Here is a 27,522-nt window from a genome sequence, read left to right as displayed (position 1 = left end):
TGAGTCAGAATTCTGCATAAAAATTACTGATAAAATTACTGATAAATTATTTCCTGATATGCCTCACTCTTTACACATATACACATTCACATTGCTATACAGATATTTTTTTAAACTGCAGGAGACCTCTCTCTCCCTAAATGAACACAAGCGGGTTAAACTGCAAGTTCAGGGTTATGTGGTTGTTAGAACTGTCAGTTTCAACAGAGAATTGAGAAAATTCAGTAATAGCCACAAATAACACATCTACTGCCTAAAAGCAAAATAATTCTAAAAGTAATGAACTTAAAAAGTGATAGTTATATTGCAAACTTGAAGCAAAACTGAGATTAAAACCAAACAGAAGAGCAATTATGCCAGCATGCTTCTGAGTATGTCTTTGGCTATATTACCCTTCCTTTAGGGGCACCCTGAGGAGCTTCGAAAACCGTCGCATAGTATATACAAGCCAAAGCTGAGTTTCTGTGTCATTCAAGAAGACAGCACTTAAACACAGGGTGAAACCAGCTAATAAATTTCTGAATCTCATTTGTTCCAATTCTTACGCAGTTTCAGCGCTGAAGGCCTCTGTATTTTAATGGCAAAGTCAACCTGGCTTGGCCTCTCCAAGAGGCAGCCAGGTCTTCACAATACAGCCTTGTGTCTCCTCCATTGTGTCCTCTCTGAAGGAATAATCTCCTGGTCAAAATGGGATTGTCAGGACCCCTTCCATCTCACAGACTTTTTAGATGGAGCACAGAGATTAAGATGATATTTAAGATCTTGTACCAGTAATAGACGTCATTTCGTTCACTGATGAAGCCAATATACCTGTGCAGTAAAGCTTAGCAGCTGAATTAGGCTACCTGTAAGAGTACTGGAAGGGTTAACTCCGCATAAATGTGTACACTCTCTTTCTTTACTTAAATACACGTTCAGAAAGTTAACCTATGATCAGTTACTAAAAGCACATCCTAAAAAAACCTCACCGGCCTGCTAGGACAAACCTTTTTTGGTTTTCTGGTCCCAGGTACTGTTACCTCAGCCAGGTTCTGTAGAAGGGAAAAGACGGTGTTTAGATTTGCTTTGAATGTCCTCGCAGCTGTGAAACGTGGATGGCAGCGTTGCTGGAACAAACTCTCTCGTGAGGTTTCCTGTACTTTCTGCTTGCAGTATTGCCAAGAATATTCCTAAGGCAGCTTTTTCACAGGGACTTGGAATTTCATGCTGTAGATGAAAGCAATGCAAAAGCAAACGAGAAGCGGAGTTAAAAAGAAATAGAGATTTTCAGGTTATCAAGAAATGAGCAAGCTTAAAGGAAAAGATTCCTTCTTTTTCCATCCCTTCACCAACTAATAATTTCTTACTTAATATTTCCTTCTGATTTCCCTGCCATCTGTCAGTAGTGGCACAGAAGTTGCTTCTACTTTACCTGTTATTTACTAGCAACTGCAACTGGACCTCTCAGACAAAAAGCATTCAGTTCATGGATTTCAAACAGCCCCTGGATCTCTGCTTATTGTTGGAAGCAATTGAAGTGGGACAGGAGCACAGCTGGCTTAGCCATGTTTTTAAGAAGTACTGTCCCCTCTTAGCCTGGGAAAATTTAGTCCTGTAGGACTTTATCCTCTATGTGCTTAAGAATTCAACGTCAAGCACCGTGTCATGTTTTACCCACAAAACTCAAGGCAGAAGACAACAAGGCAGCTCTGCTCCCCACGACCTGGAGGAAAGGTGGCTGGTGTCTTGAGAAACCTACCAAAGCAGCCTCCATCCTGTTGCTCACACGAGAAATATTTCCGTCTTCAGCTTCTCCGAGGACGTGTGTTTAACTTCTGACTTTTGTTAAAAGGCACCTTTTCGTCTGAAAATCAAGCAGACATGTTAGCATCAGCTCTGGAGCTGCTGCTGAGCTCTTGCGTGCCAAGGAGTTACAGCACTTGGGTCTCACGTGCAATATCGTCTGTGGCGTAACCACGAGAACAGCTTCCGAGCCCCGTGGGTTTAATGAGTCTGAGCACACTTCTCACATCCCAAAGCAGAGCAGCTGGAACCTGAAACAAATATTCCAAGCTTCATTTCCTAAGGACCATGTGTATAGAGAGGGCCTAATGCCAGCGATAAACACTCAGAAGCCATTGATTTAGTAGAATTTAGGAATGGAAAAGTAAAAGTGCCCAAAATCCGGGGTCAGGTTGCTTAATACAACTATTTGCCTTGCTGCGAGAATAACTTTGCTGACACCATATGTAATGCTTGCAAGTCTCTTGGCTTATGTTTTATTGCCTAAATATCTTTTATTGTACTAAATATACACATAGACAGTGATTGAGAATACGTGTTCTGAACAGTCATCTACTGGTGTAAAAATCCAGATGAATGCTTTTGTTGTTTGGAGGTCTTCATTCAAACACAGATGAAGAATGGGATGAAGCATCAACATCTTTCCTGCTTTACACAAGCCAATTGTATCCGTGCAGTCGCCGATAGATTTATTTTTAAGAGACTGAGTGTGTAAAGCCATAGCCTTCATTTGCAGGGAAATGAAGAGAACTCTGTAGATACCTACCTTCCATCTCTTGCTTCTCTAATGCTATTATTCTGCATTTCATAGCCCAGAAACTTTAAGGTCCAGCTGAACAATTCTCGGAGCATGTTTCCTCTTGCCAAGAGCTGATATATTATTCTCTGGGAGGTGCAGAGAGTTGGTTCCAGATAGAATACCAGCTTTTCTCTCATGCTGCTCAGATGCCTGTTCTTCACAGAAGCTGCTGCTAAACTTCTCTATGAGAAACACAGGAGAAATAAGTCACAGCTACGGTATTCATGGAGAATACGAAAAGAAATATTGTACTTTTCAAGGAAGAACACAGCTTGGGAGGGAATGAGAATGAATCATAGTGAATCATTTTCACTCACTGAATATAGTACAGAAATGGGGGGGAAGGGAGGAGTGTGAAGATTTTGTCATTCTATAAAGTAACAGCTAAACCTTCTCAGGACTCCTTTAAAAGCTGTATGAAACATTTAGTGTCGATAGACTTTCTGTACAAGAACTTATTAGAGCAAAATCATAGAGGAAGGGGGGAAAAAACTGTTGCAATGTTACTATAAAACACCTTTACACCGCTGTAGAAAGGATCATGGAGATGTTGTATTGGTTTAATTACACTAGTGCAAAATCACATCAAAATCACACCAACACATTATACTGGTACAAAATGTACACTTAGAATGGGCCTAACGAGTACAGTCTAAGTGACGAGGAGGGAAGAGTGGAGAAATTTCTCTCCTAAAAATTAAAGGTCTTTATTTAATGCAAGTATCCTACGTATGCCTTGCCTAGATCAACTTCTGTAGAGGGAAAGCTAGCTACACAAAACAAGAAATACCTCTCATTTTCATGTCTTTTTATCTTCATTTTTTAAAAATATTGCTTTTAATTTAAGAATTTTATGAAACCATTTGAATAAAGTACATTTTTATAAAAGTTACTCTGGTCATCCTGAAGAGAAAATACCTTCAAGAAGATAAAAAGGTAATCTGGCACGCTTCTAAACTGGAAATCCTTTGAAGAGAATGAGCTGAACTCTTTCATCAACAGCACTATGTTGTAGGCCTGCATTGTGATGACATGATGGGAACTGAAATTTGCAGGGGTAAAAGTTATGAGGGGAAGACCAGCACATAGTCTAGGATTTCAATTAGGAATGTTCAAATACCTCCCCATACCTCAGTGGTTCTTGGATGAAGAAATAAGTGCAGCTGTTTCTGGAGACATGGCAGAAATTTCTGTAACATCAGTTAACAGGGTTTACCTAAGTCCATTTTTCACTGACTCATCTCCACACTGCGTTGCTACAAGTTGGCCTCTGCTCGGGAAGACAGCTTGGCAGGAAAAAAGATTCCTCTGCTTGCTCAAGGTCTTCTTACTGACTAGCAAGGGCCAAGTTCTCTAGTGGAGCTGGAAAATGTGCCAAGAAGCGTAACTCGGTTTGTTTTTCTTTTCTTTCTTGGTCATAAAAAGGAGTTGCTGCAAGGATGCAAGTTAGGATGCAAGTTAGGACAGTGCTATGATTCAGACTGGGTAGGCGGAAGAGAAAAGTATGTGCTGGATGCACAGGGCATGTTGGTCAATCCAGCTAGAAGAAACCAACCAGAGAATGGTTTGCTGACAACAAGAATGAAAAGGAAGCCGCTCTACTGGAGGAAGAGGAAGGAGAGCTCCCCTTCCCACGCCTTACAAGATGAAAGCAAAGAGCCCCAGAGAGGTTCTTACCAATAGCAAGGCCTTCCCTGACGTCCCAGTCCAGAGCTCTCTGTTTCCTCCTCCCCGATTCCCATTTAGTTTAAAATAACAAGAATGACTTCATCCTTTCTTTGAAAAAAAAAAAATCTACAAAGCGCTTTAATGACAAATCCTTACAGAGATGAGTAATTCTTTGTTGGAGAACAGCACCTGAAGTAGGAGTTTTTTTGTGTTTGGTCTCAATCTACACACACCTTCATGGGGAACGCATAAAGAATTATAATCTGATCTGAGGGCTAGACCATGAAATTAGAAAAAACAATTATAGAGAGGGTGCACGCTTTTAATTATCTGGGTAATTAAACATTGGAACAATTTAGCAAGATTGGGGTGGATTTTCCATATGGTTTAACATGTTTGTACTTAGACTGCTTCATAACATGGTATCTTGTAGCAAATTTGTAAACACAGCTTGGTAATGCAGATTTTTACTTCAACTCGCAGCAAGTGCATAAAAAGATTTAAAATCATTAACAAGAAGGCTATTAAAAAAATGAAATCACACTATCAGCCACTCTGGTAATCCCAGCACCTTTCATACAACACAGGGGCATTTCAAGCAATCTCCAAAAGGGCAGATTGGGTTAGAAAAGAAAAATAATATTCATAAGAGATTTATAATTAAAGCCAAAGATTCATTTCTGTTTGAAACAGATGGTCAAGCAAAGGCGTTCTGGATAATTTAGCAAAAGCCTGTGCTTCAACTAGCTAACAAAAGCATCAATTTAATCTTCCATCTAGTTGCATGGGGTAACCTGTTTATTGAGTATTATGGATCAGGAAATATCTGCGTTGCTTAAAAACTAACACGCTTACTGGACCAGTGCAGATCCAGAATTATGAACAGCATTACTGCTTTTAATGAAAATAAATTAAAATTGCAAGTGAAGAGACAAACAAACAAGACTTATAAAATTCTAGAAAAGAATGATAGATTGAGGGCTGGGTGAAACCTAACGTGATTATAATGAATGGTAGATACCTAAATATCACCGAGGTGTTGCGGTGGAAGTAGTGTTGGGTAAATGCAGTACATTTGATAGACAATAAAAAGTAACTTTTTCATTGTTTCTTTAAGGTAAACTAAGGAACCATAATATAGCACAGTTACAGTATTGGATGGATAAATCTCAACGACAGCACTAGAAACATGCTTTCATACCTTGGGAAGTCTTCTGTCTCAGGAGGCAATGCAGAACAGAGTCATTGACACGTCTTTTCCTCTGGCAAGAAAAGAGAGTGTTGGTAATTACACCTACAGTGCTTTTTCTTCTATCTACCCTCCCCGTAATAAACAAATTGCAATTTTGGTTTACTGCTGTCACATCTACCTCAGTAATTTGCAAAATGCCCATTGAAGCCAGTAAGTATCTCACCAGGACCTGGAAACAGCAGTAACTACAAACGCTCCGACCTGCCCTATTTCCATTATTAAAGCTGTTAATGTTTTCCAGCAGTACTGGTGCCCTTGCAGTGCAACTCTACTTTTGTTTATATTTTCAGAAAGTACTTGGTGAAAAAAAAAATATCTTTGGGGAAATAATATCAGTAGGCAACTACAGACTGAACAAACTCTGGAATTAGAGGACAGTTCTACAAATATATTTGATATTGGCATAGGGAAAATATTACTCATCTTGTCGGATGAGTCCATTGGGATGATGGTGAGAACATCCAAATCTGCTCTCCAAATCGAGGGGCTACCATGGTACTACTGCACACTGATTGAAACACTGCTGCTACGGAATGCCACCAGATGAAGTGTTGGAGGAAAATCAGAATGAGGAATTGTCTGTAGCAATGAAAATGAAGCAGTTATTTTATGGCATTGATTACTCACCTACACGATCTTCAACATGTTCTGTTGGGAAGATGCAACCGCTAAAACACTTCAGTAATGCATGCTACCCTGAAGGCTATCTCTGAATAAATATAATATATCTGATTTAAATAAGTGAGAGTTAAACAGTGTCTACCCTCTGGAATCATGGAGTGTGGAAAAGTGACTTTTGAAAATCTACTCCTTAGAGGACGACATCCATATTTTTCCTGAATTGGACATTATAGGCATGGCTGCTGTTAGTATATTTTGGGATATGAAATAGAGAGTTTATTCTGTATCCTCTTTATTTTATACATTTTCATCTTCTGTTTTGCACAGGGGGCTTTTAGAAAATGGCTGTAGGAGTTGAGAAAAATAATGGTATTGCTGTGAGAAAACATCAAATCCTTTTTCCAGGACAGTTTCAAGCTTGATATTTTTTTTTTTCTGAGTAAGAATAAAGACCACCTAAGGAGTAAAAAGATTGCCTCACACGAAACAACAAAAATAAACACAAACTACACAGCCAGTTCCCTGCCTGGGCTCCTCTACTGGGAGTGCCATCCCGAGACTGAAGCAGCAGGGGATGCTGTAGGCTCAGTGCAGGCTGCAGGGCAGAGTCTGAACATCACAGCTACCTTCCATCACACCAGATTTAGGCTTTCAAGAGTCCTGGAAGCCAAACTGTTTTGCTACTTGCATCAAGCAATCAACAGGTTAAAATAACTCTGATAATACAAGCGGAGCATGTGCCAAATTGCATGAGCAATGGCTACCTCCTACCAAGGAGGACAGGGCAACCACAAAGTGATGCAGATTACCTGAAAAATTCATAGTACCATAGAAATTCAGCCTCTTCAACAAGATAACGTTTTACTGGAACCAGCTATGGACTGATGCACAGAATATGTGTAACAAGGAATGAAGGCGTACCAGTAGAATGGTTGGAGTGGGGAGGAACCTTAAATCAATTTGAGAGTCACAAAGGACACGCGATTCATTAGAGGCAGAGGAGTACTCCTTTCTTCTCAGGAGGTGATATTTCTGCCTTTATATAGCTTGAGTGAAACTAATACCAGAATATTGTATTTAATTTTGATGTCCACATTTTTTGTAGCCTACTGAAAAACTGGTGAAGGTGTGCAAAAACGCCTCAGCTCCTATTCAGGAAAGTGCCATACAATGATTAGACTCTAAGGACCCGATCTGTTCAGCTTCTAAAAAAATTAAAGATTGGAATACAGACGTGAAAACACCAGGTACCGAAGGACTCTTAGTCTTGAGGATAAAGGTAACATAAGGCTGGAATCTGTAGCCAGGCAAAAAATGAAATTAGAAGGAAGGTGTATAGACTTTTAACTCAGATATTAACTAATGCAAGAGATTTACAATGGGAAGTAATAGATTCTTCATATTTTTCTGCTTTAAATCAGAACTGGATACTTTTCTTCATGTTTACTCAAGTACCAGTTGTCTTCTAGTTCAAGAGAATTTACTAGGTTTGAGTAATGAAATGGGAATTAAAGAAAAGTATAGGAAATGGCAACCTGGCAAGCTTGCGTCTTTAGCAAGACACTGTATATTTAACGAGTCTAATGTATAAGCAGACAGGACAATAAGAGCAGTATTGTTTATGAATTTGGCTGAATTTAGGATTACGTTATAGGAAATGCTTTCCTGTGTACCTCTGAGGAACAACCATGACTAATATGAGAAAGACACGATTTTAGCTGGACTTCAAGGACTGTCTTCTAGTAGAAGTCCTCCTGCTGGTCTTTGCTGGCATGGACGAGAAGGGAACAGATGTCGGTGAGATGTCAGCCTGCTGAATCTGTAATAGAGAAAATCTTCCACTGATTTTAATATAACCATCCCACAAGTATAGTCAGTGCGTGGAAGTAAGAAAGTGATTGGAAAGAAAGGGTAGGAACCAGAAAGGGTTTCATCTAAACTTGCTCATTATTGGGGAATAGCTATTGGATCTTGGCATACTCACATGCTAAAAAGTTTAATGACTTTCCTGTTAATTACTCGGTAGCTGGGGCTGCGGGAGGCTGAGGAGAGCAGTGGGAGTGGAAGCAGCACGTCGTGTTCCTCCTGACACAAACCAGGCACTTCTTGTTCTTCTTGTGCTGCCTCTCTACGCGTGGAGGTTTCCAAGCAGACTTTCACATCCGATGTCGAAAGCAAAATTAATCATTTAGCCTTTTTCCTTTCAAAGAGAAGCAAAAAAAACATCTAGTGGCAGTAAAAATCTCAAAGAAATCATGTTTAAAGACAAAAGGTTGTGAGTTGCTGAAGGTCAGGGCTGTGTGCTCCCTCTGCAAACCCTTCTTTGTGGAATTTAACGTTCATGAACTGCAGATACTGTCCTCTGCTGTCCAAATGGAAGGAGATGATGTAAATATAATTTTCAAATCCTCAGTAGCTGCACACATAGTAATAAGAGATCATTTAAGTATATTGGAAATAGGTCTTGGTAAGAGATTGCAATTTGGTAAACAACACTGACCAAATAGCTCCAATATGCTCTTTATCAACACTATCTTCTCTCCATCTTGAGTGATAAAATGTAATGAAATCTGCTAATGAAAATGCAAATGAAACTGGAACCAATCACTATGAAAAACGTATGCTGTCAGAGAAAGACTGAAGAGGGCTGCCCAAAGATAAGACATTACTAGTTCACCCTTGGCCTTAAAGTTTTGCCAATATTCAGAGCTTTGAAGGTTGGGGTTTTTAAGAAGAAAACCAGATGATGACAGATGAAGTATTTCTTTAATGACATTCAGTTCACTCCCCCAAAACGTTCCTTTTAAGCAACTTGCAATTTCTTCATCCCATGTATGATACCAGTCACAGCTTGGTACTCTTCATTTTCTCACAGGGCCACGCTTCTCCTTCTTCTCCACCCATCTTAAAAAATAAAAATATGTCTTGGTTATCTAAAAGGAATGAGTTGGTCTATGGCATTAGATTTTGGCAAATCTCTCCAAATGGACTGGATTCTGACACTAGCGATGTCCTTTTCCAAACTGTGCTGTATACACCTATAATGAAGAACCATTCTTACTTTCAGAGCCCCTTTGACTTTCTCCTGCACGCAGTTCTGTGCTGGCTAATCTGAACTAGCAGAAGCAAAGCTGCATTTAAAGAAGGAATAATCATGGCCTTGCCAAGCAATTCCCAAAAGCGATCTTTTTAAGCAAATCTAGGGAACGACAACAAACATCACGGCCTGCACTAATTTTAGGTGATTAAATACTTGACTTTTACTGAGTCTCTGATGTTCATAAGGAATTTTTAAAATGTATTTTTCAGGCTATATTGGTATGACATTTCAGGGCCCTGTTCTCCATTCTTTATGGAAATTCACAATAACAGTCATTAATCAGTTCTGTTACTTCAGTTGCAAGCTAAATTTTAGCAATATTGCCCTGATTATAACTGAAACGAATGGAATTTATGAAATAACTTTTAACCATACCATGGAATACACCTTTGTTGCAACATTAATTCAAATCCAGGCACTTCATTAGATCTTCTTTCATGATGTTATCTGTATTTATATCTATATCTATTATTATTAACTTGCTTGGCAGAGTTGAAAACAAGCGTAATTCAGGGAAAAAGAACATTTTTGTGTTTTCACACCGGCCTGCCTTTTACACAACCCCTCCACTTCATCAAGGCCTTGATGTACGTTCCACAGAAATTAAATGAAGTAAGTTATTGAGTACTCTGCTGAACAGGAATGGAATGCTGAAGTGAAGCTTGTGTTATCTAACTGCCAAATTAAATCTCATGCTCTTTTCTTTCTGTGGGAACATGCATTCTTTGCCTGTTCTTGGAAACAAAGAAATAAAAGATTGAGAGCAGCAAAAGAGAATTTACTGCTGTCCCGAGAGCACAGTTCATTAAGTCAGTAGTCAACAGGTACATGTATATTCCAGCGTCTTTCTCTGAGCTAACGTTATCTTTTGGAAAAGTGGTCCTAACATTGATAGTATAATTTATAGTGTACATAGAATGAAGTAAACTAGATTTTACTTGCTTTGCTTGAACTTCGCTGATGAATATTGGGGTTTAAAGCAAGATGACAAAAGGAACCTGTAGTTAGTCTGTGAATGTTACACACTGAAAGCTACCAAGTGTTTTTTCCAGGGCTTGCGTATAATGCACAACAATAGTCAGCAAAGGTACAATCCTTTGTTCACACATCTCCATATCTGAAAAAAAAGTCTTATAAAACATTCTGTATGTTATTTTCTTCCTTTTTCTTTCTTCAGAGTTTTTCTGAACCACCTTTGGAGTAGAAGCTGGTAGATCCAGTACCCCCATTTGTACTGTAGAATGCCACTGGGAGGAATTGAGTATCTCCTTGTAGTTTAAGGAGAATTCAGACATACTAATTCCTTTTGTCTAATTGCATTGTGGAAAATACTCTTATTCTTTGCCATCAACCAAATCTGAAGCTCCTTGAACTGAAAGAAGTTTTAACAGCAAGTCCATTCCTAGTTTATTCCCTAAATGCTGCAGCCCAGTATTTGGGCTGTTCTCACTTCTGCTGCTGTTTCATGTTCTGTTGCAGAAAGCTAATGCTCTTTATAAAAGGCAACTTTCAAAATGTGGATGGCTGTATAAAAGCGTGAGTGTCGGTCGCTGAACGTGCAGTGCATGAAACACAGAGAAAGAAAAAGCAGCTTATTCTGTGCAGTGTGATCACAAACCCCTAAGTTTCAATGTTGTCTAGACGATACCTCAGGTAACCCATTATGTACAATCCTACACGGATGGAAACATGAGTGCTCCTTCATCAGCTTGAAACCCAATCAGCACCCATTACTTCCAGGGAGAAAGAGAATGTTGCTGGCTTTAATGGCCTAATTCACTTTCCAAAAAGCCTCGTGTCCCAGCAGATAGAGGAACCTTTTGGATGTCTTCAGACGCTAATGACTCCATTATTATGGTAACTCATATGCCTTGACTGAGCTTCACGACCGCATGGACTTCCCCTCACATCTTACAACATGACCCATGCATAAAGGCTGTCATTTTAGATTTACTTACCATTTAGATTTACTTTACCATTCTTGGCACTTCCTTCCACTGGTCTTCATCTGTAGCCAGGATAATGTTTAGTCTCCAACTTTATGTCAAACTAAATAACAACACAACAACAACAATAACAAAATGTTAACATGATAAATTTATCTAACCAAGTCATTTAAAGGGCTTTAGAATAAAATTGAGAAAACCTGAAAAGGACAACACAAATATTTTTCACACTTACAAGATTTTAAAAAGCAATTCACCATGACATACTGTGTTCAGGGAGCACAGATCACAAGGCAAGGCTTTCTTGCTTCTGTTGTGTTTTTTTTTCCTTTCTCAAGTTTTTCTTCCTTCCTCTCTTCCCTGCAGTTATCCTTCTCACTCTTCAGGTTGCCTCGCTGTAGAAATGATGATCCAGGATCACAGCTATCAGAAATACATGGAAAAGGCGGAAATGTTGTCCCCTTGCTCAGGCTGGTCCTTCCCAGAGGTGTGGATGTCCCTAAGACCAGATCGTTCCTATCAGACCTGCTTTTTTCTTGCACCCTTATAGCATGTGGAGAATAGAAGGCTTGAGACAACTTTGTGCAAATACATCAGCCCGAGTAAAGTGATAACTCCCTCGCTACGCCTGCCCAGCAATTAGGACGACTATTGTTTTTTCTTCAGAATATAGAACTGTGGTTTCAGTAAGTCTAGGAGCCTTTCTTGAACTGTTTGAAGTGTTTACCTGTCATACTTACCCTGACATTGGGCACGTAACACATTCTGAGACACAAATAACCTGTGAAATCCTTCTGTGAGAGTGTACAAACTGCTTACAACTCTGTAAACAGAAAGTCAGGTTTGAGAGCTACACGGTATCACCAAAACCTAGAGACCACTGTATTGCTGGAGTGAAAAAAAAATAAGCATTGCGTGAGAGCAGACAGGAAAATTGCAACACGTTATTTTCACATCAGGACCTTTACAGCAAAAGATTCAGGAAGGCTTCCAAATCGTGGGTATTTTCTAACCCACTCCAAATCCAACTTTTGCCCTATACCCAGAGTATCAATTTCAAGGGAATGAGCCTAACTAAAAGCCAATGCAGCCTTAGAAAACATACTCCCATTGTCGTACTCTACAAACACTCTTGTGGCACATTTATTTAATATACAGGCATGCAAGAACTGATCCGCTGTTCTGCTTTGCACCGATTACTTTCAAGGTCTCCCATTTTGCCTGCGAGACAACAGATATAAATAATTACAGAATAAAATGTTGTCAGAGAATAATGCTCCCTGGGTGCTTCAGTCCAATAAAAGCCAAAGGAACCATAAAACTTTCATGGAAAAGGGCAATCATTGATTCTATGAGGATAACACTTTATTACAGTGCCTTGTTTCTATTATGCCAAAATAAAATATCTTAGTCCTCCTTTATGTATAGTTTAGCTTACGCATCTAATTTTGGCCTTTTTAAATGACTTTGGAAAGTCAGAAATGTTACTATTTCTTTCTAATGCTGAACTCAGTGTGCAGCACAGGGGTGTTTCAAACATAAACATCATGATTTATGTGTTAAGTTGTAAACTAGACAGTATAATGTCTCAAAATCAGTTCTTGCTTCCTTCACTTCTCTCCTAACATTTATTACTGAACTGTAGATTCTTTCCCCAACTAGAAAAGGTACATCATAAAAAGTCATCATTTCTACATTTGTCTAATTTGTACATATACCTCTGTATCGATAGCTGATTCAGACTAACTTAAGAAGTTTCACTTTTCCTCAAAGACAAAAAAAGACATATATTTTCTCAAAGACATGAGTTTTATACATCACATTTTGGAGTATAATATCTCAAGATGTTATTATCATTTCTTTTAAGGACATCAATGGTACATTTGAAAAAAAAAGTGAGAAATTAGAGAACATGTGAGTTCCTGATTACTCATTGAATAGTCTGGATCTTGAGTAAAGCTAGACAGATTTCTACGCAAATTAATTAGTCCTCTTAAGGAGCACACAATATGAAAAATAGCAATGACAATGTTAAACGCTTATGCAGATACACGTCCTCCCTTCATAATTATTATTATTTATAGGTAACTATTCAAGAAGTCCATTTCTATCTTTTCCCCAGTATATCCATTACAAAAGTTAACTCTTAAATATGACTAACTTGTTTCTAAGTGTTCATTAATGACAGTTTTATTCTGCTTTACAGCTGAAAACAGGCGATTTACTAGGTTTTGGCAGCATATATCTGCAGTTAAGGTTCTTTTCAGAAAAGGTCAGGGGGTGTTGGGAGTGTTGGACGTGATTCAGATTTTAGTGTGCACTGATTTTAAGAATGTTTCATTTTTCAACTGTAATTTATATAAACGTGATTTCTGAGTCAAGTGAGATGTAGTTGAAAAGCATGCTTATTTTAAATTTTACCAAAATACATAACAAATGAATCATCAATTTTACTTAACATAACTCATTTTGAAACTTATATGTGCATATGCTTTGTATCAATTATCACAGATCACCAAGAATATGCAGTTGGTACATCCATTAATCATCCATGCAGACACCTTGGAAAAGGGCAAAGTTTGAACCATGTCTCCAGTTATATACGTATTGGAAGAAGAAATTCTGTTTGAGAAGCGAAGTGTCAGAAAATCATCCCTACACCAAAAATAATAGCAATAAAAAAGCTTACTGAGTTCATTTAAAATAAACAAGGACAGGATTGCTATCTTTGATGCAAAAAAGAGGCAGACGACTTTTATGAATGCCATAAAAATAAACTATTTTAATAGATATATAAATAAAAGGTTTAAAGTAGAATTTCCCCCCCCAAACATAAAGATGGCCTAGGTTCTGTACAGAAACTGAACAATGTTCAGGTGACTACTAAATTAAATAATCACTTTGTTACATTCAAAATAATTGGAGGGAAATACATAAGGAAATGATGCACCTGAATCACTCCCCCTTCTCATCCTAGCAGTGTATACAGTATTCTCTTGTTTTACAGTACTCTGAGGATATGGATCTGTTAAATAAAACTCTGAGTGATAGAGTGGAAATAAAATTAAAAATCAAAGGGAAAAAAACCCCAAACAACCCTAGCATCCAAAGGGGTACCTTGCACCACCCACTAATTAAATTTTAATGGAAGAGAAGTATTGTGCTGTAAAATAAATTATGTCTTTTACATACTGTTGTATAGTTATCTTAAAGTGTTTAAATATTACATTCACTTTGGTGATGTGTTTTTGTCTATGCCTATAATAAATTATACATGGCGTGTGCTACCTGTTCACATGTGTTGAATAACAACCTTCTGGTTTTACTACAAATAGGGGCAGCTTAGCACATCTAGGAAATTTTAAAAATATTTCTGATTTATGTAAGGCAGACAAAGTCTAATTCAAAGCAGCTTTCCTCCTATCATGCCCCCCTCCCCAGCGCCTCTAAAAAGTTCCTCTGATGGCTCCATGTTTTTGCTGTGTTGTATCAAAAAATATCATAGGTTGGTGACCAACACTTTCTGACCCACAGAGGTTCTCAAGTTTTGTTTTTCCTTTCTCTCTATGAATCATCTGTCAGTTTGAGAACATCTGCTATTAACATCTCCATACTCTCCAAATATTCCAACTAATTTAGGCAAGGAACCACCACTTGTCCATCAAAAAGGAGTTCACTGAAATTAGGTGTTATCGCTGTTGTTATCTGGAATGTAGCTGTGATGGGTGAGCACCATTCAACCTGTAGAGGAGAAAGTTTGTCATGGGGATGTTGATGTACACTCAAGGCAGAGTGTTGAGATATCTTGTGCTGGTGAAATCAGAGACAAAATTAAAAGATGACAACTTTCATCCATAGTGCAGAGCTAGCATTTCTAGTATAGTCTGTCAGAAGTTCAAGAAACTTGGGCCAAGCTGACTCAGACTTGGCAAAAGAGCGTGCTTAGAGTCTATCCACCAGCAAGACGTGAACGGCAATGTAATGATTGCCCTTTTTTCCGATTTGTTTTTTTCTTGTTCTTCTTCTTTTGCTTATTCGCACCTTTACTTTTATCTGATTTCTTTTTCTTTTCGTCCTCCTTAAACCATGGACCCCAGACTCCTCCATTCAGCTTCGGGTTACTACGGGGGTCCTTAGGTGGGTATCGAACGGGAACCGCAGTCTTATTGAACTGTGAAAGCCTCCGCAACAGCTGCTTCACTACGTCTGGATACCTTGCAGAGAGGTCCACTCGTTCATACGGATCAGCGGTTATGTTGAAAAGCCACACTGTCTTGCCAGCTGACCAAGAAACGCGTTCGTTGTGCCAGCGGTTGGGGCCCGCATTACTGAAGGCCTGGGGAGGTACCCAGTCACTATATCCTGGATTTCCTGTCAGTAGTTTCCAATGATTCACTCTGATGGCAGACTGAATCGCAGTGTTCCAGATCCCATAGCCAGCTGCCCAGGACCCATTTTTGGCTTTGGTGTAAATCGGGTCAATGTTGTGTAAGATGTCTACCCGTGGAGAACGTCTGCCTTCGCTAATGGTTTCCCATATATCATAGCCATCCAGCTGGATATCTTCATCGATCTGCCCTTCTGCCAGTGTGATCAGAGTGGGGAACCAGTCTGTGATGTGCACAAGCTCCTTGCACACAGACCCTTTGTTTTTCAGAAGCGGGCTATGGACAAACCCAACAGCACGGATACCTCCTTCCCAATAGGTCCCTTTGCTTCCTCGGAGAGGCCAGTTACTTCCTCCGGCCATTGGCTGCCCACCATTATCTGAAGAATATACGATAATGCTATTCTCATAGTAACCATACTTCTTTAAAGCAAGGGTTACGTTGTTTATGGCTTCATCCAAACAAGCAAGCATCGCAGCATATCTTCGCCTGTTGATGTTATTTATGGATCGATAATGTTCGAAATACTTGCCTGGTGCCTGAAGAGGCGAATGAACAGCTTGGTAAGCGATATATAAGAATATAGGTTTCCTGGGGTTATGAGAAGCTAAGATTTGTTGTACTTTTTGTGTGTACATCTGCGTCGAGTAGATGCCGTTGTCATGATCCCAAGCTGCGTTGTCGTTCTCGTACAGGTCATAGCCACATATCCCAGGGCTGTCACATTTGAAGTGAGTGTAATAGTCACCGCTGCCTAGGAGCGAGCCGAAGAACGTGTCAAATCCTCTCTGCGTGGGCATGCATTCTCTGCGATAAAACCCCAGGTGCCATTTGCCAACCATGTGCGTTGAATAACCGACCTCCTTCAGCTTCTGAGGTAGCGTGACGTTATCCAGAGGTAAGCAGTTGGGCTGGGTGGGCCGTATGATGGAGTGCTGAAGGCCGGTGTGTATCTGGTACCTGAAGGCAGGGAGGAGACAGGCATCAGGCAAGGTGGGAGGGAAGAAATGCTCAGGACCCTACACATGGACACCCATGCGTGTCACTGTAACAGAAGATATTCCTGTGCATGCAGCAATTTTCTCTGGAAATATTTTGAAGTACATATGTCAAAAACTACCAAGGTCATGCTGTTAAACCTGCTGAAACAGGAGAACAGCATCTGTTTCTCTTCACAAGCGCTTAAGAGCAGTTCCCCCACCTCCTTTGGCCAGTGAGCAACAATACTGAACAAGAAACGTGACGCAGCAGCATCCCACGCCTCTCTCCCTGCTGGCCTCAGTTTTAATGTTTTAATTTCCTTGTAGCTGTGAGCAATGTCAAAGGATCTCAAAGGCAACGTGCTGCCTGGGAACCATTATTTGGGCACTGCTGTTTTAAAGCTAGCAGTCCAACTCACAGACCTTTATGGTATCCCTTAAGTATAATACAAACCCTAGAAAGCAGAACGATGGCGTTGTTTTTTTCCAAGCATGAACAAGTCCTGCAGCAGTGACTCGGGACCAACTCTCGTGGCGTGCGCAATGCTGAAAGCCCAACGGTCTGATTGCTGGTCATCCATCGTGCAATATGCGTATGGGCTATGACTTAGCAGAGATATTACTAATATTATAACAACTGAGTCAGTTGTCAGCACGCACACGATGGAGCCTGGCTCTGCTCTCTCCTGAAACACCTACAGTCCCACGCTCCGGCCATTTATCTCCTGAGTAAGAGGCGCAGTACGCGTGGACGGCAAGTACCCTGGCCAAAACTCAGGGACGCATATGCAGTTACAGTGGAAGAGGTTTACGGGTGATCCCTCCAAAGGAAATGATAATTTAATCACTGGATCTCTCGTTCAGCAGTCATTTTCTGTCCTTGCCTAACTGCTAGATGAAATGTTTCCCTCCATGAACTGAGCTAGTCAAAATACCTATATATACAGGAGCACAGATATTTTGATTTCTTTTTTCCCTCCACAGAAAGCTTCCACACGTCCCCATCTAACAATGATTATAGAAGATGATGTGGATAACTACAATTTTTACAGTGCCTCATAATTTGCTAGTGGCAAACATCTCTACAGCGTATAAATACGCTGGACTTTGAGCATGTAACAGCAGTATATTTAAAGGAAGGATAATAAATTCTGCGGTGCAGCACAGTCGATGTGTAAAGAATACATATGGCCTCCATATGATTAGAAAATGAATTCAGCATGGGAAGTAGCAAGTATCAAAAATCAAGGACAAATCCATTTATATCAGTTTGACACTAAAAAATAAATTGTAACAGCACATTGGAAACCGAAGACGACTTCTCCCTGAGTGTGAGAATAGGTTAAATTCTCAGTCACGACTAGAACAGCTGGGTCCACCAATACTATGAATCTTCCCCAAAACCACTTTTTTATTAATTTGTGGCAGTAGGAGTTGGGACTTCCAGCCACATTCTGCTAGTATTGCCAATCTGATGGGCCTCCTGAGCTATCTAGAAAATTAAAAACATTAGGCTCTGCCTGTCCATAAATAACTTAAAGTCTGCTTTTATATGATGTCTTCCTGGCCAAGATCTTTGAAGGCACCAGAGATGTCTTTAATGCCTGCCAATCTGTAATAATTGTGCAACTCCCATTTTATTCTTGAACTTATTTCCACAGAACCAGAAGCTCTGGTCTAACTAATTCATTGCAGAAGCTTTGGGCGTTGCACCCCTCTGCTTTAAGCTAGCGCTGTTTCTGTCGCCAGTTTGTGGATCTGGAGCCCCTCCACCCAACTGTCCCCAACCTCACAAGCTGGTGCAGACACAGGAGATACTGCAGGAGTTAAAGCATACTCGCAAAATTATAGGTTTCTGGGATATACGCTTTGCTTTTCTGAAAGAAATGTCACGTGCACAGAAATACCCACATCTTTCCCATGGTTTGAGTATAATGTTCTTCTCCTTTTAAAACAGGTAAACTACAATAAGAAACCCACGCTAACGGCAGCGCCCCGTACTTCAGTTCACTCCATCTTTTGAGAGTCCTCAGGGAACTTTGTTCACAAGACATTTAATTTCCTTCCCCTTCTCTTTCCTCTGCCTTGTTAAAACTCTACATAAAATCCCCTTATTTGATCCAACTGAAAAAGTCCATGCCCCCACCCTGCTATTTGAGTAAATAGCTTCTGCTTTCTTCACAGAATCACAGAATCAATCAGGTTGGAAGAGACCTCTGGGATCATCGAGTCCAACCATTGCCCTGACACCACCATGTCAACTAGACCATGGCACTAAGTGCCACATCCAGGCTTTTCTTAAACACCTCCTGAGATGGTGACTCCACCACCTCCCTGGGCAGCCCCTTCCATTGGCTAATGACCCTTTCTGAAAAGAAATGCTTCCTGATGTCCAACCTGAACCTCCCCTGGCGAAGCTTGAGGCTGTGTCCTCTTGTCCTATCGCTAGTTGCCTGGGAGAAGAGGCCGACTCCCACTTCACTACAACCTCCCTTCAGGTAGTTGTAGACTACCTTCTTAAACCTCACCAGCTTGAGATCAACCCCCAGTCCCAGCCAGACAGTTTCTCCCCAATAAGCTAATTTTGCTGGAAATCAGAATTTTCTCTGAAGTGATGTTGTTGTAATAGAGACTCCTCCACCCTTCTCCTCACCCCAGAAGCTGAGCCTGGGGGGAACGGGCAACAGAATTTGCAACGCATTGCAAACTGATCTGCCTCTTGACAAAGCCTACACAGAAAATATGATATTCATACAAAGTTAATTGTCATCAAGAATTCATAAACAACACGTAGATCCCCCAGCTAGGGCTTTTCAATTATATATCCAAGCACAAAATTCCTACACTATTAATCTGATAAATGCTGAATCAAAAAATATCAAGAATTAGCCCCAGTTATACATATTCTTCTTAGGAAAATATCTGGCCTATGGCAACGCATCCTGTTTCAGCAGTCCCCCCAGTAAGTTATGCAATAGGCTGGCTACGATGCAGATACAGCAGCCCTGCTTCAGTTCTTGGTCGCTGTGTTTTTTCATGAGACTTTGGTGTGTTTCCCATATGTGTACGCTATTTATGGCACAGCTGTGCTTCTGAATGTACGTACATGCACACATACAACTAGATATGCATTTTTATATTCATGTATGTAAAAGGGGATCTGCAAAATAATCAATTTTAAGTAAAAATATTTCAACTGTAGAAATGCTTCAAAGAAATATCAACTATAATTACCAGGATATTCTCTGCTATTACAAAAATGGTCAAGGTTTGTTCACTTGTCGGTGCCACGTGCCTTCCTAATGGATCCATTATGTGCTGATATTACTTTTTCAGTGAAAGTATTTTGTTTTCAAAGGACTTGCAGACAATGCATGGCAAAACAAAGTAATTTGAGCAAAAGACAGGCATTATATGGAAGTAAATGGCATTGATAGCAACAGGAAAAGCGTCTGTTTTGAAACTGTATTTAGACTGCGAAAGAGAAGAAACAACTGAACAAGGAAAAACATAAAGGAAATAAGAGGCAGATGCTGATTTTGGGGGAGTTCTCTAAAAGATAAACTCACGAGCTCACTAACTGCCACGAAACGTCTGTGAAATACACTCTATAGATTTCATCGCTCTCTACCACAGGATTAGCTAATGCTTTAGAATAAATGGGTTGAATTTAATCCCAAATGCAGAAAGTAAGTTATGATCAGGAACAGTCTGGAACTCATTATGATAATTACAACACTAGCAATCAGTTAAATATAAGCAAATGCTGACAGGCCACAGAACCTAATTCCACAGTTTTTTATGACCTTTATGGACAGTATTTACATAAAAGTAATAGCCTGATAATATTCTGTATAAAGCACAGGGGTTCAAGACTTGTGAATACTTTACATGCACGTACTATGCTCTCTTTCGCCCTACCCCTCCAAGTTTCTAGCTCATGGCTGTCTATCAGACACCTGAAATTCGAAATTTGCAGAACAAGTAAAATTTATGTGAAATGTTCAGCTAATAAAATGCATAATGAAAATTAATTTATCCTCACTACATGGGGATGGCTCTTTGTGCATTTGCTAGTCTCATTTCTATTTTATTAGTGTGGAAGTTGTTCAGATGTTTACAGTGAAAACACCATGATAACTGTTCCAGCTGAGGCAGCTGTTTAATGCTAGTTGACTGTTACACCGCTTTGTTTACTTGTTTGTAGTGGAAACTTTAAAGCAACGGACTCCCAGAGGGAGTATCTTGATGACTTCATAGGTCCTTTGCTTCTTGGATGCTGAGAGAAAGATTTCAGAGGTTTCTTAAAATAAATAAGCAAATAAGTCCTCCATCCTGAGTTTGAACTCATGATGCTGCTTTCCAACATGATTTCCCTTCCTGTTTTAATCTAGAAGACACAAAGCTAAGCCAGTGGCTTTTGCATTACTCCTACCTTCAGTCTCAAGGTGCGGAGACCATTGAGTTGTTAAAGGTCAACTGTACATTCAAGTGCCAGAGTCTTTGTGGATGTAAATCACCACGGGGACACTCAAGTCAATTAGACCTGAGCTTGAGGAATGCATTAACATTTGGAGGCTTAATTTCCCCCTTCTGAAGTCCTTAGTGAAGCTAAATTAGTTTCCCATTTCTCATGGGGAGAGCTAACCAAAGCAGAGAAGCAGATCAATGACAGTAATCATTGCACATTGTCACTACCATTCCCCTGAAGCAGAGAGGAAGACGTAGGGTCTGTAGAGTAGAAGAGATTCTCCTGGCATGTCTCACGTCCCCTGGGTGCTCATGCAGTCTTAAACACATGTAGGCCAACCCAGTTTTCCTTAAAAAACGTTTCCCTAAGGAGTTTTCTACTGAGTATTTTCCCCCTTAACTTCGGGGTGGGTTCTGCACTGAGAAAGAAGCTGGGATGTTTCTAATTTTGTAATGTGCATGCACAAAACTATTGATTTCAGGCTTTCATAATGTTAAAATACTGCATTGTCTTCAAACCGAGTTCCTTTTAAGGGTCACTGAAGATTAACAAAGCAGCACAGTTTGAAGTTTGTAATTTCAGGAACTTTTGCTAGAACAGTTCTACTTAGTACATGGTGAAAATGTATTTTTATTATGCTTACATAGCTCAGGATATGCCAAAAAATTTTCTCAATTTTTAAAATAATAAACTCTAGTTTAGGATTTAGAAAAGAATATTTTATATTAAAAAAAAAAATCATTTGCCAGAAGGAGTTGCAAACAGAACGACAGCACTGAGGTATGCATGCTACTTTAATTAAAGGGATCATTATTGATGATTATGCATTTCCTTGTTAAAAATAAAAATATATAGCAAGTAGCTAGCAGTTTATAAAGCAGGTTTAGGGACTGCTAAAGAGCAGTCTTTGACATCTTATCTGACACTGTTTGTATAACACAACAGCTAGAAATACAGCTAATCCAGATGAGTAAAGAATATAGAAATCGGTGACATTTTTTGCTTGGAGGTTGCCAGTCCTCAGAGGTCCAAATTAGCGTGGAGAAAAAAACCCCAACATCCCACTTGCCGCCAGCAAATCATTAGATGATTTGAGATCATTAGAGAGCATGGCAGAGAGATGCAAAGCTCCTCATCAGACTTGGACTGACATGAAAGAATCACACTCAAATCATTTTGCATCAGAAATATTTGCCATAAAACCTAAATGTTTTATGCTGAATCTGCTAAGGTTTTTAAAACTAAAATCAGAAAGTAAAGCTGGAAAAGGGGCAGGCTGATACAGGAGACACTGGGGCAGAGAGATAGAGCTAAGCTGATTTAAATGAGATGCAAATAAACCTATCGCAGCCTGACATGAATTGCTGCATAGCAGTCGGCAAGTATCAATCCTTAAGTCCCTTCAGGCTGATGACAAGGAAAGCCATAGCCTGTAGCCACAGTGCTGCTTTCTCATGTTGTATTAAGTAAATTTACTGATAAGCAAAATGTTTTCTAAGTTTTCATGCAATACAGTCTTCTCAGGACCAATCTGAAGGAGCCTTGAGCCTATACAAGTTACAGTCTGTCTTTCAAAAACAGCCACGATGCAGCAGTGTGGGAGAAAGTTCAGGATACTTGGTTCCAACGTAAAGTTACAGCTAAGGCTGCAGTTCAACAGAGAGTTTAAATAAGAATGTGATTTCAGCCAGGTAGTTGGCTGAAACAGGACCAAAGTAAGCAATCAAAATTTGTGCCACGAACATGAGTGATGCTATAGGTATGGCAAGAACTCCCAAGTCAGCTGTGCAGCATTTTGTCCTGGTTAAAATTCTGAACACCCCTGAGGAGTGAAGGAAATGCCTTCTACATTAGAACATGATCTGTCACAAAATGTAACTTTTTTGCTGAATAATATAAATTAAGGGTAGAAAGGATGTATTGGTTTGTGCTGCCTGTTTTTCTACCCGCTTAAGATTGTGGGTAAGATATTCTGCATATCTAAAATATTGTCCCAGTTTAGAATTAGATATGAAATACTTTTATGGATACATGCAAATGGTACTATAGCGAGGGAGTTACCTCTCTGAGATGGTGGGTGCACGACTTAGAGAAGAAAATCTCCTTGTAGAAAAAAAGAGGAGCAAAGATTTCTTCCCAGAGTATGGAGGCAGTTCTTCACTGGGATATGAGTTATGGCTGGAGGGTCTAGCTGAGCTCTGCTGCAGCACATGACACACAGAATGCTGTGCCACAGCATGACCAACACTGCTTCATTTTTTTAAGATATTTGAGGGAGGCAAAGATTGTCCATTTTCTGAAGCAGGCATGATCCCTCTGGTCCCCGTAGTCCTGGTTCCCAGCTACTCCACTGACTGAACGCTGAACGCACACCGGGATGAGACCTGGCTCCATGTCGCTGCCTCAGGTTTCCCCCTGTCCTTGGCAAACAAACCCTTTCTCTCCTCAATTCTTCTGTCAATGTTAAACCTTCCAGAAAAAACTCTATGAATCTACCATTTAACCATTTTTACCTTCTAGCTTATAACTTTAAGATCTTTTGGGGGAAGGCAGGGTATGAATGTAGATGGATCAGAGAAGCAAATGCACCATTAAAGACTAAATGTGAACTCCAAACCTCTGCAGTCTCTCACTGTGCCGGCCCACATAAAACTAACCTGAAGTTTTCACACACCGACATACGCACACATTCATTTAATCTTCAGCTCTATTCCTTGAATTTTTATGTGCTTATAAATCAGAGCAGAAAAATACCCACTTCTAAACCATGTGTTTACATAAAAAGTCTAAGGAAAATTATTTTTACTCGCTCTGGCAGTGCTACTGCAAACATTTCACTTGAAAGATTCTGAATCTTGCCCTACTTTCACGTTTTTGGGGGGTGGTGGGTTTTTTCTTTTTTGTTTTTAAATCAGCTAAGGCTCTTCCATCAAATACAGGAAAAGGAAAAAAAAGTAGTGATTTATTAATGGACTAATAATGTTACTGTTTTTGTTCCAATTACCTTTTTCCAAGGACCTACAGGAGTTGCGGTACCCTTGTTTAACCAAATGCCATTTGGATTTTGATGCATTAACTCAACCTCAAAATCATCTGGAAATTCTGATCTCATGCAAGCCCTGACATTTGGTCATTTGAATGATGTCCTTACACCACTCTCACTTATACCGTGAATGTATTTTTATCATCTGGCACCTAGAAATGTCACGCAGAGTTACGTTAACTAAAATAAACATTTATCAATAGTAAGAACCAGAGGGACTTCCAGTGAAATCCTTGAGGTGGTGCAGTAGCCCTGGTACAGCGATGGACCCTGCTGCTCGAAAGCTGGAGATCCAAGACAGAAAATGTTCTTCTTTATGGCTCTACGTTCCGACCAACTTTGCATCCCAACGATACGTGTCAGCTCAACTCTATCTTCCCAAGTCCTGATGATGCAACTGGCACCCTGGGAGCGAAGCAGAGCTTGGTGAAGAGCGGGAAAGAAACTTGTCTCTAGAGTTCTGAGCTTTAAAGGAAAAATAGCCGACTGTGGCACCACGTTGGGAGAGGAAAGAAACAGAAACCTTTATCTGCGTTTTCCTTGGGGTTACTCTCCCTGGTTGCGAGGGGCGGTTAGTGCAGGGAAAAACAAAAATCACATAATGAAACTCAAGCAGAACTTTCATCTTTAAATCACCCCACAAATTGAGTTGTAATTAGTATTTTCATACACTAATTCCGATTTTTTACAAAACGTTATTAAGCAGGCAACGCATCCGCTACTGACCTTTCCTGTCATTGAGACAATTTCTCTGCTCAAATGGGAGGACAAAAAGGATAAAGGAGAACGTGGGAGTCGGCAGCAGCTGGAATGCACATGTGCATCTGCAGCTATTGTTCTCCTTGCTCCAAGTTCGCTGCAGCTGTGGAAACCAGAGCACATTTCCAGCTTTATCACTGAATGTTATTCATTTAGGGGAAAAAGGGGGGGGAAATGTGTGATTGCACAATCAGCGCTCTCGGTTTCATGTCTACACGTAAGCGACATGAGAAGAAAACAATTTGACTAAATACTTTGCATGCCAACCACAAAGCCAGACTGCCACCAAATTCTGGGCTCTCAGCAAAACCAGATCCCATCAGATATTACACCTAATCAGCATGTTACAAGGCAAAGGAACGCACTGCTGTGAGTTCAGGAGTACACAGGGGCTACACTGGAGAGGAGTTCACGTAGACAGACTCTCCCTGCATATTTCTCTGAAGTTAAGGCAAGCCAACAGCAAAGGAAAACCAATTCTTTAGTGAGATGATTTCTTTTTGTCCTGCTTCAGTCATTTTTACAGGAGGGAAAACAGAAGAAAATGAGATAAATAGAGTCTAAAAGCCATAAATAGGCACGCAGAAGAATTCCCCCCTTGGGTACTTCAAAAACTGGTCTGCAGACCCTGTTGCAAGCACTGCACGAGGCTGGAGCAAGACCAGCGTGTCAGAACAGGGACACGGCACACACCAGTTTGTAAAGGTTGTCCTCTGTGCTACAGCACGTAACTCCTGAGCATTGCAAGTGTGGGAAAGCGGCCTTCCTTTCAACCTCTGCGTTCACTGCTGTGCTGGAGAGAATACCATCTCACATACTATTAATATCCTGGACTAGTCATTCTTACAGATAGGGTAAATTTCAGTGTGTCTCGCTGAAGTACTTTGCCTAAAAGAATACATTAATTGGTAAGAGCATGGGCATTTTTACACGACTAGAAACAAACCCAATTGCCCTGTAAACGTGTGAAATGTTTTTCAGCTAAAAATCTCAAGGCTGAAACTCATAGTTCTGTGAGAGTTTAGGAAAATTAGCTAATCTTTATATAAGAAGAATTTATTCAGTGAACGCACCTAAGGGACGTGAAAGATACTCATTATATGGTTGCCTTTCATAAGAAGACATCTTTCACAAAAATGACATACTTGATAGCAGTCCTTAAGGTAGAAGCCAAACAGTTATTTTCTTACCTTACACTTTAATTAAAGTACCCATTTTGACCATTTATTACTATTTCTTAATTAATATTGCCCTCATGTATTATTCATATATCCACTACTTAGAGTCTATATCAATCTAAATGCTGTAAAATGACCTTGAATTGGCAGCAAGGATGACTGAGGACAAAATGACAAGATGTAAATTATAAGTTAACAACTACCATACCATGGTTTTATATGACATAATTCGAGAGAGAGAATTGCTTTATAATTAAAGAACATTATGACATTGAAAAAAATCAGGATTATTTGGTGCTTCAGAGACATCTCAAGTGTTTTAGATACCTTCACACAACATCGAAACTTTGTGAAAGCTATAATTTTCCATTAACCACTGAACAACGACATAAACATCCTATTTCTGAGCGTGACATTGGAGAATGTCATAGTTTCATCGCCTTACCGAGCCTAAGTATATCATAGGCCATTAAGCTTCTTTTGAAACCTTAGTTTAAGACTCTAATTTAAAATTAGAGATATAAACTATTATTGAGAGTATGCTAATCAAATAGTAATGGCCACGATCTCTCTTTAGTATTTATAATATTCCTATTATCCTGCTCTATGACACGTCTCAAGCTCAACTGTCTCAAAGTACCTATTACAGGAAAGAGAGAACAGATTCTAGGCCCCTTAATCAATATGTAGCCACTTAAATAAAAGGATCAGTTCCATCTGAATACTCTTTTATTAGATAAATTTTTGCTCAGTGTCATCAAAATACCAAAATAAGTCCCTGGATGAATGCATGAAACCCCTTTCCTAGTGTAGGGATTCATTGTGAATGCTGATTAATTAAGAAATATTCTTGGATGATTATATCTGTTTCATCTCAACTTTGCTATTCTATTTGTTCTGCTTAATGCGATCTATCGTATAACGTTACTGCAAAACGTGTACATTTGCCTCAAAAGGAAATTATTATCTCTTCCTTCATCTCCCATGTATCACACAGCAATTCAACATAGCAGGATATCCACCTAGAGCAACACGATGTAGGTGAGCGTTTATGTTTAAAGCTTAATTACACGTTTCTAGACACTTGTAATTGATACTGCTGACACACCAGTTGCATATTAAATGATAAATTGTTATTCAAAACTGAAAAAGTGAGAGCGCACAATCCACTTACACAACATAACTTTGTTTTACACAGGCTGCAATTCCCACCCGGACACCTCCAGTTTAAGATCTTTAACACCAGCATTCTTGTCAGCAAGATAATGATGCCCTTTGCTGTTGTCTCTACAGGTTTCCTGGGACAGACACACGCCAGAAATTGTTTCATGCCACTCCAGAACTTCGGCTATTTTTCCAAGCAAAGCTACAGCCCTGATAATACGAAGAACAACTTTATCTGGATTGAAGAAAAAAACGCGCTTTGACTTTTCAGCAACGTGGATAGTTTTCTGGGCTGACCTTTACTGGTGACAGCAGTGGCACTGCATCGTTAGCAAAAGGAATCGCCTTGACTTGAAGGAGAGGGCTGGGAG

General features: G+C 39.8%; 1 protein-coding gene across 1 annotated transcript in view; it reads right to left on the bottom strand.

Moving 5' to 3' along the window:
- Window positions 1-13,999: 13,999 nt before the first annotated feature.
- The window catches only part of ARSJ (arylsulfatase family member J), a 44,547-nt gene continuing 31,024 nt past the window's right edge, over window positions 14,000-27,522 (bottom strand). Inside the window, exon 2 of the mRNA XM_068403693.1 lies at window positions 14,000-16,516. Within this exon, the coding sequence (XP_068259794.1) occupies window positions 15,118-16,516 (1,399 nt within the window). The 3' untranslated portion in view covers window positions 14,000-15,117. The remainder of the gene's footprint in view (window positions 16,517-27,522) is intronic.

Source organism: Nyctibius grandis, chromosome 6, assembly GCF_013368605.1.
Source record: "Nyctibius grandis isolate bNycGra1 chromosome 6, bNycGra1.pri, whole genome shotgun sequence".
Lineage (NCBI taxonomy): Eukaryota > Metazoa > Chordata > Aves > Nyctibiiformes > Nyctibiidae > Nyctibius > Nyctibius grandis.
The sequence above is the reverse complement of the archived record's forward strand: the minus strand, read 5'-3'. Positions and strand labels throughout refer to the sequence as shown.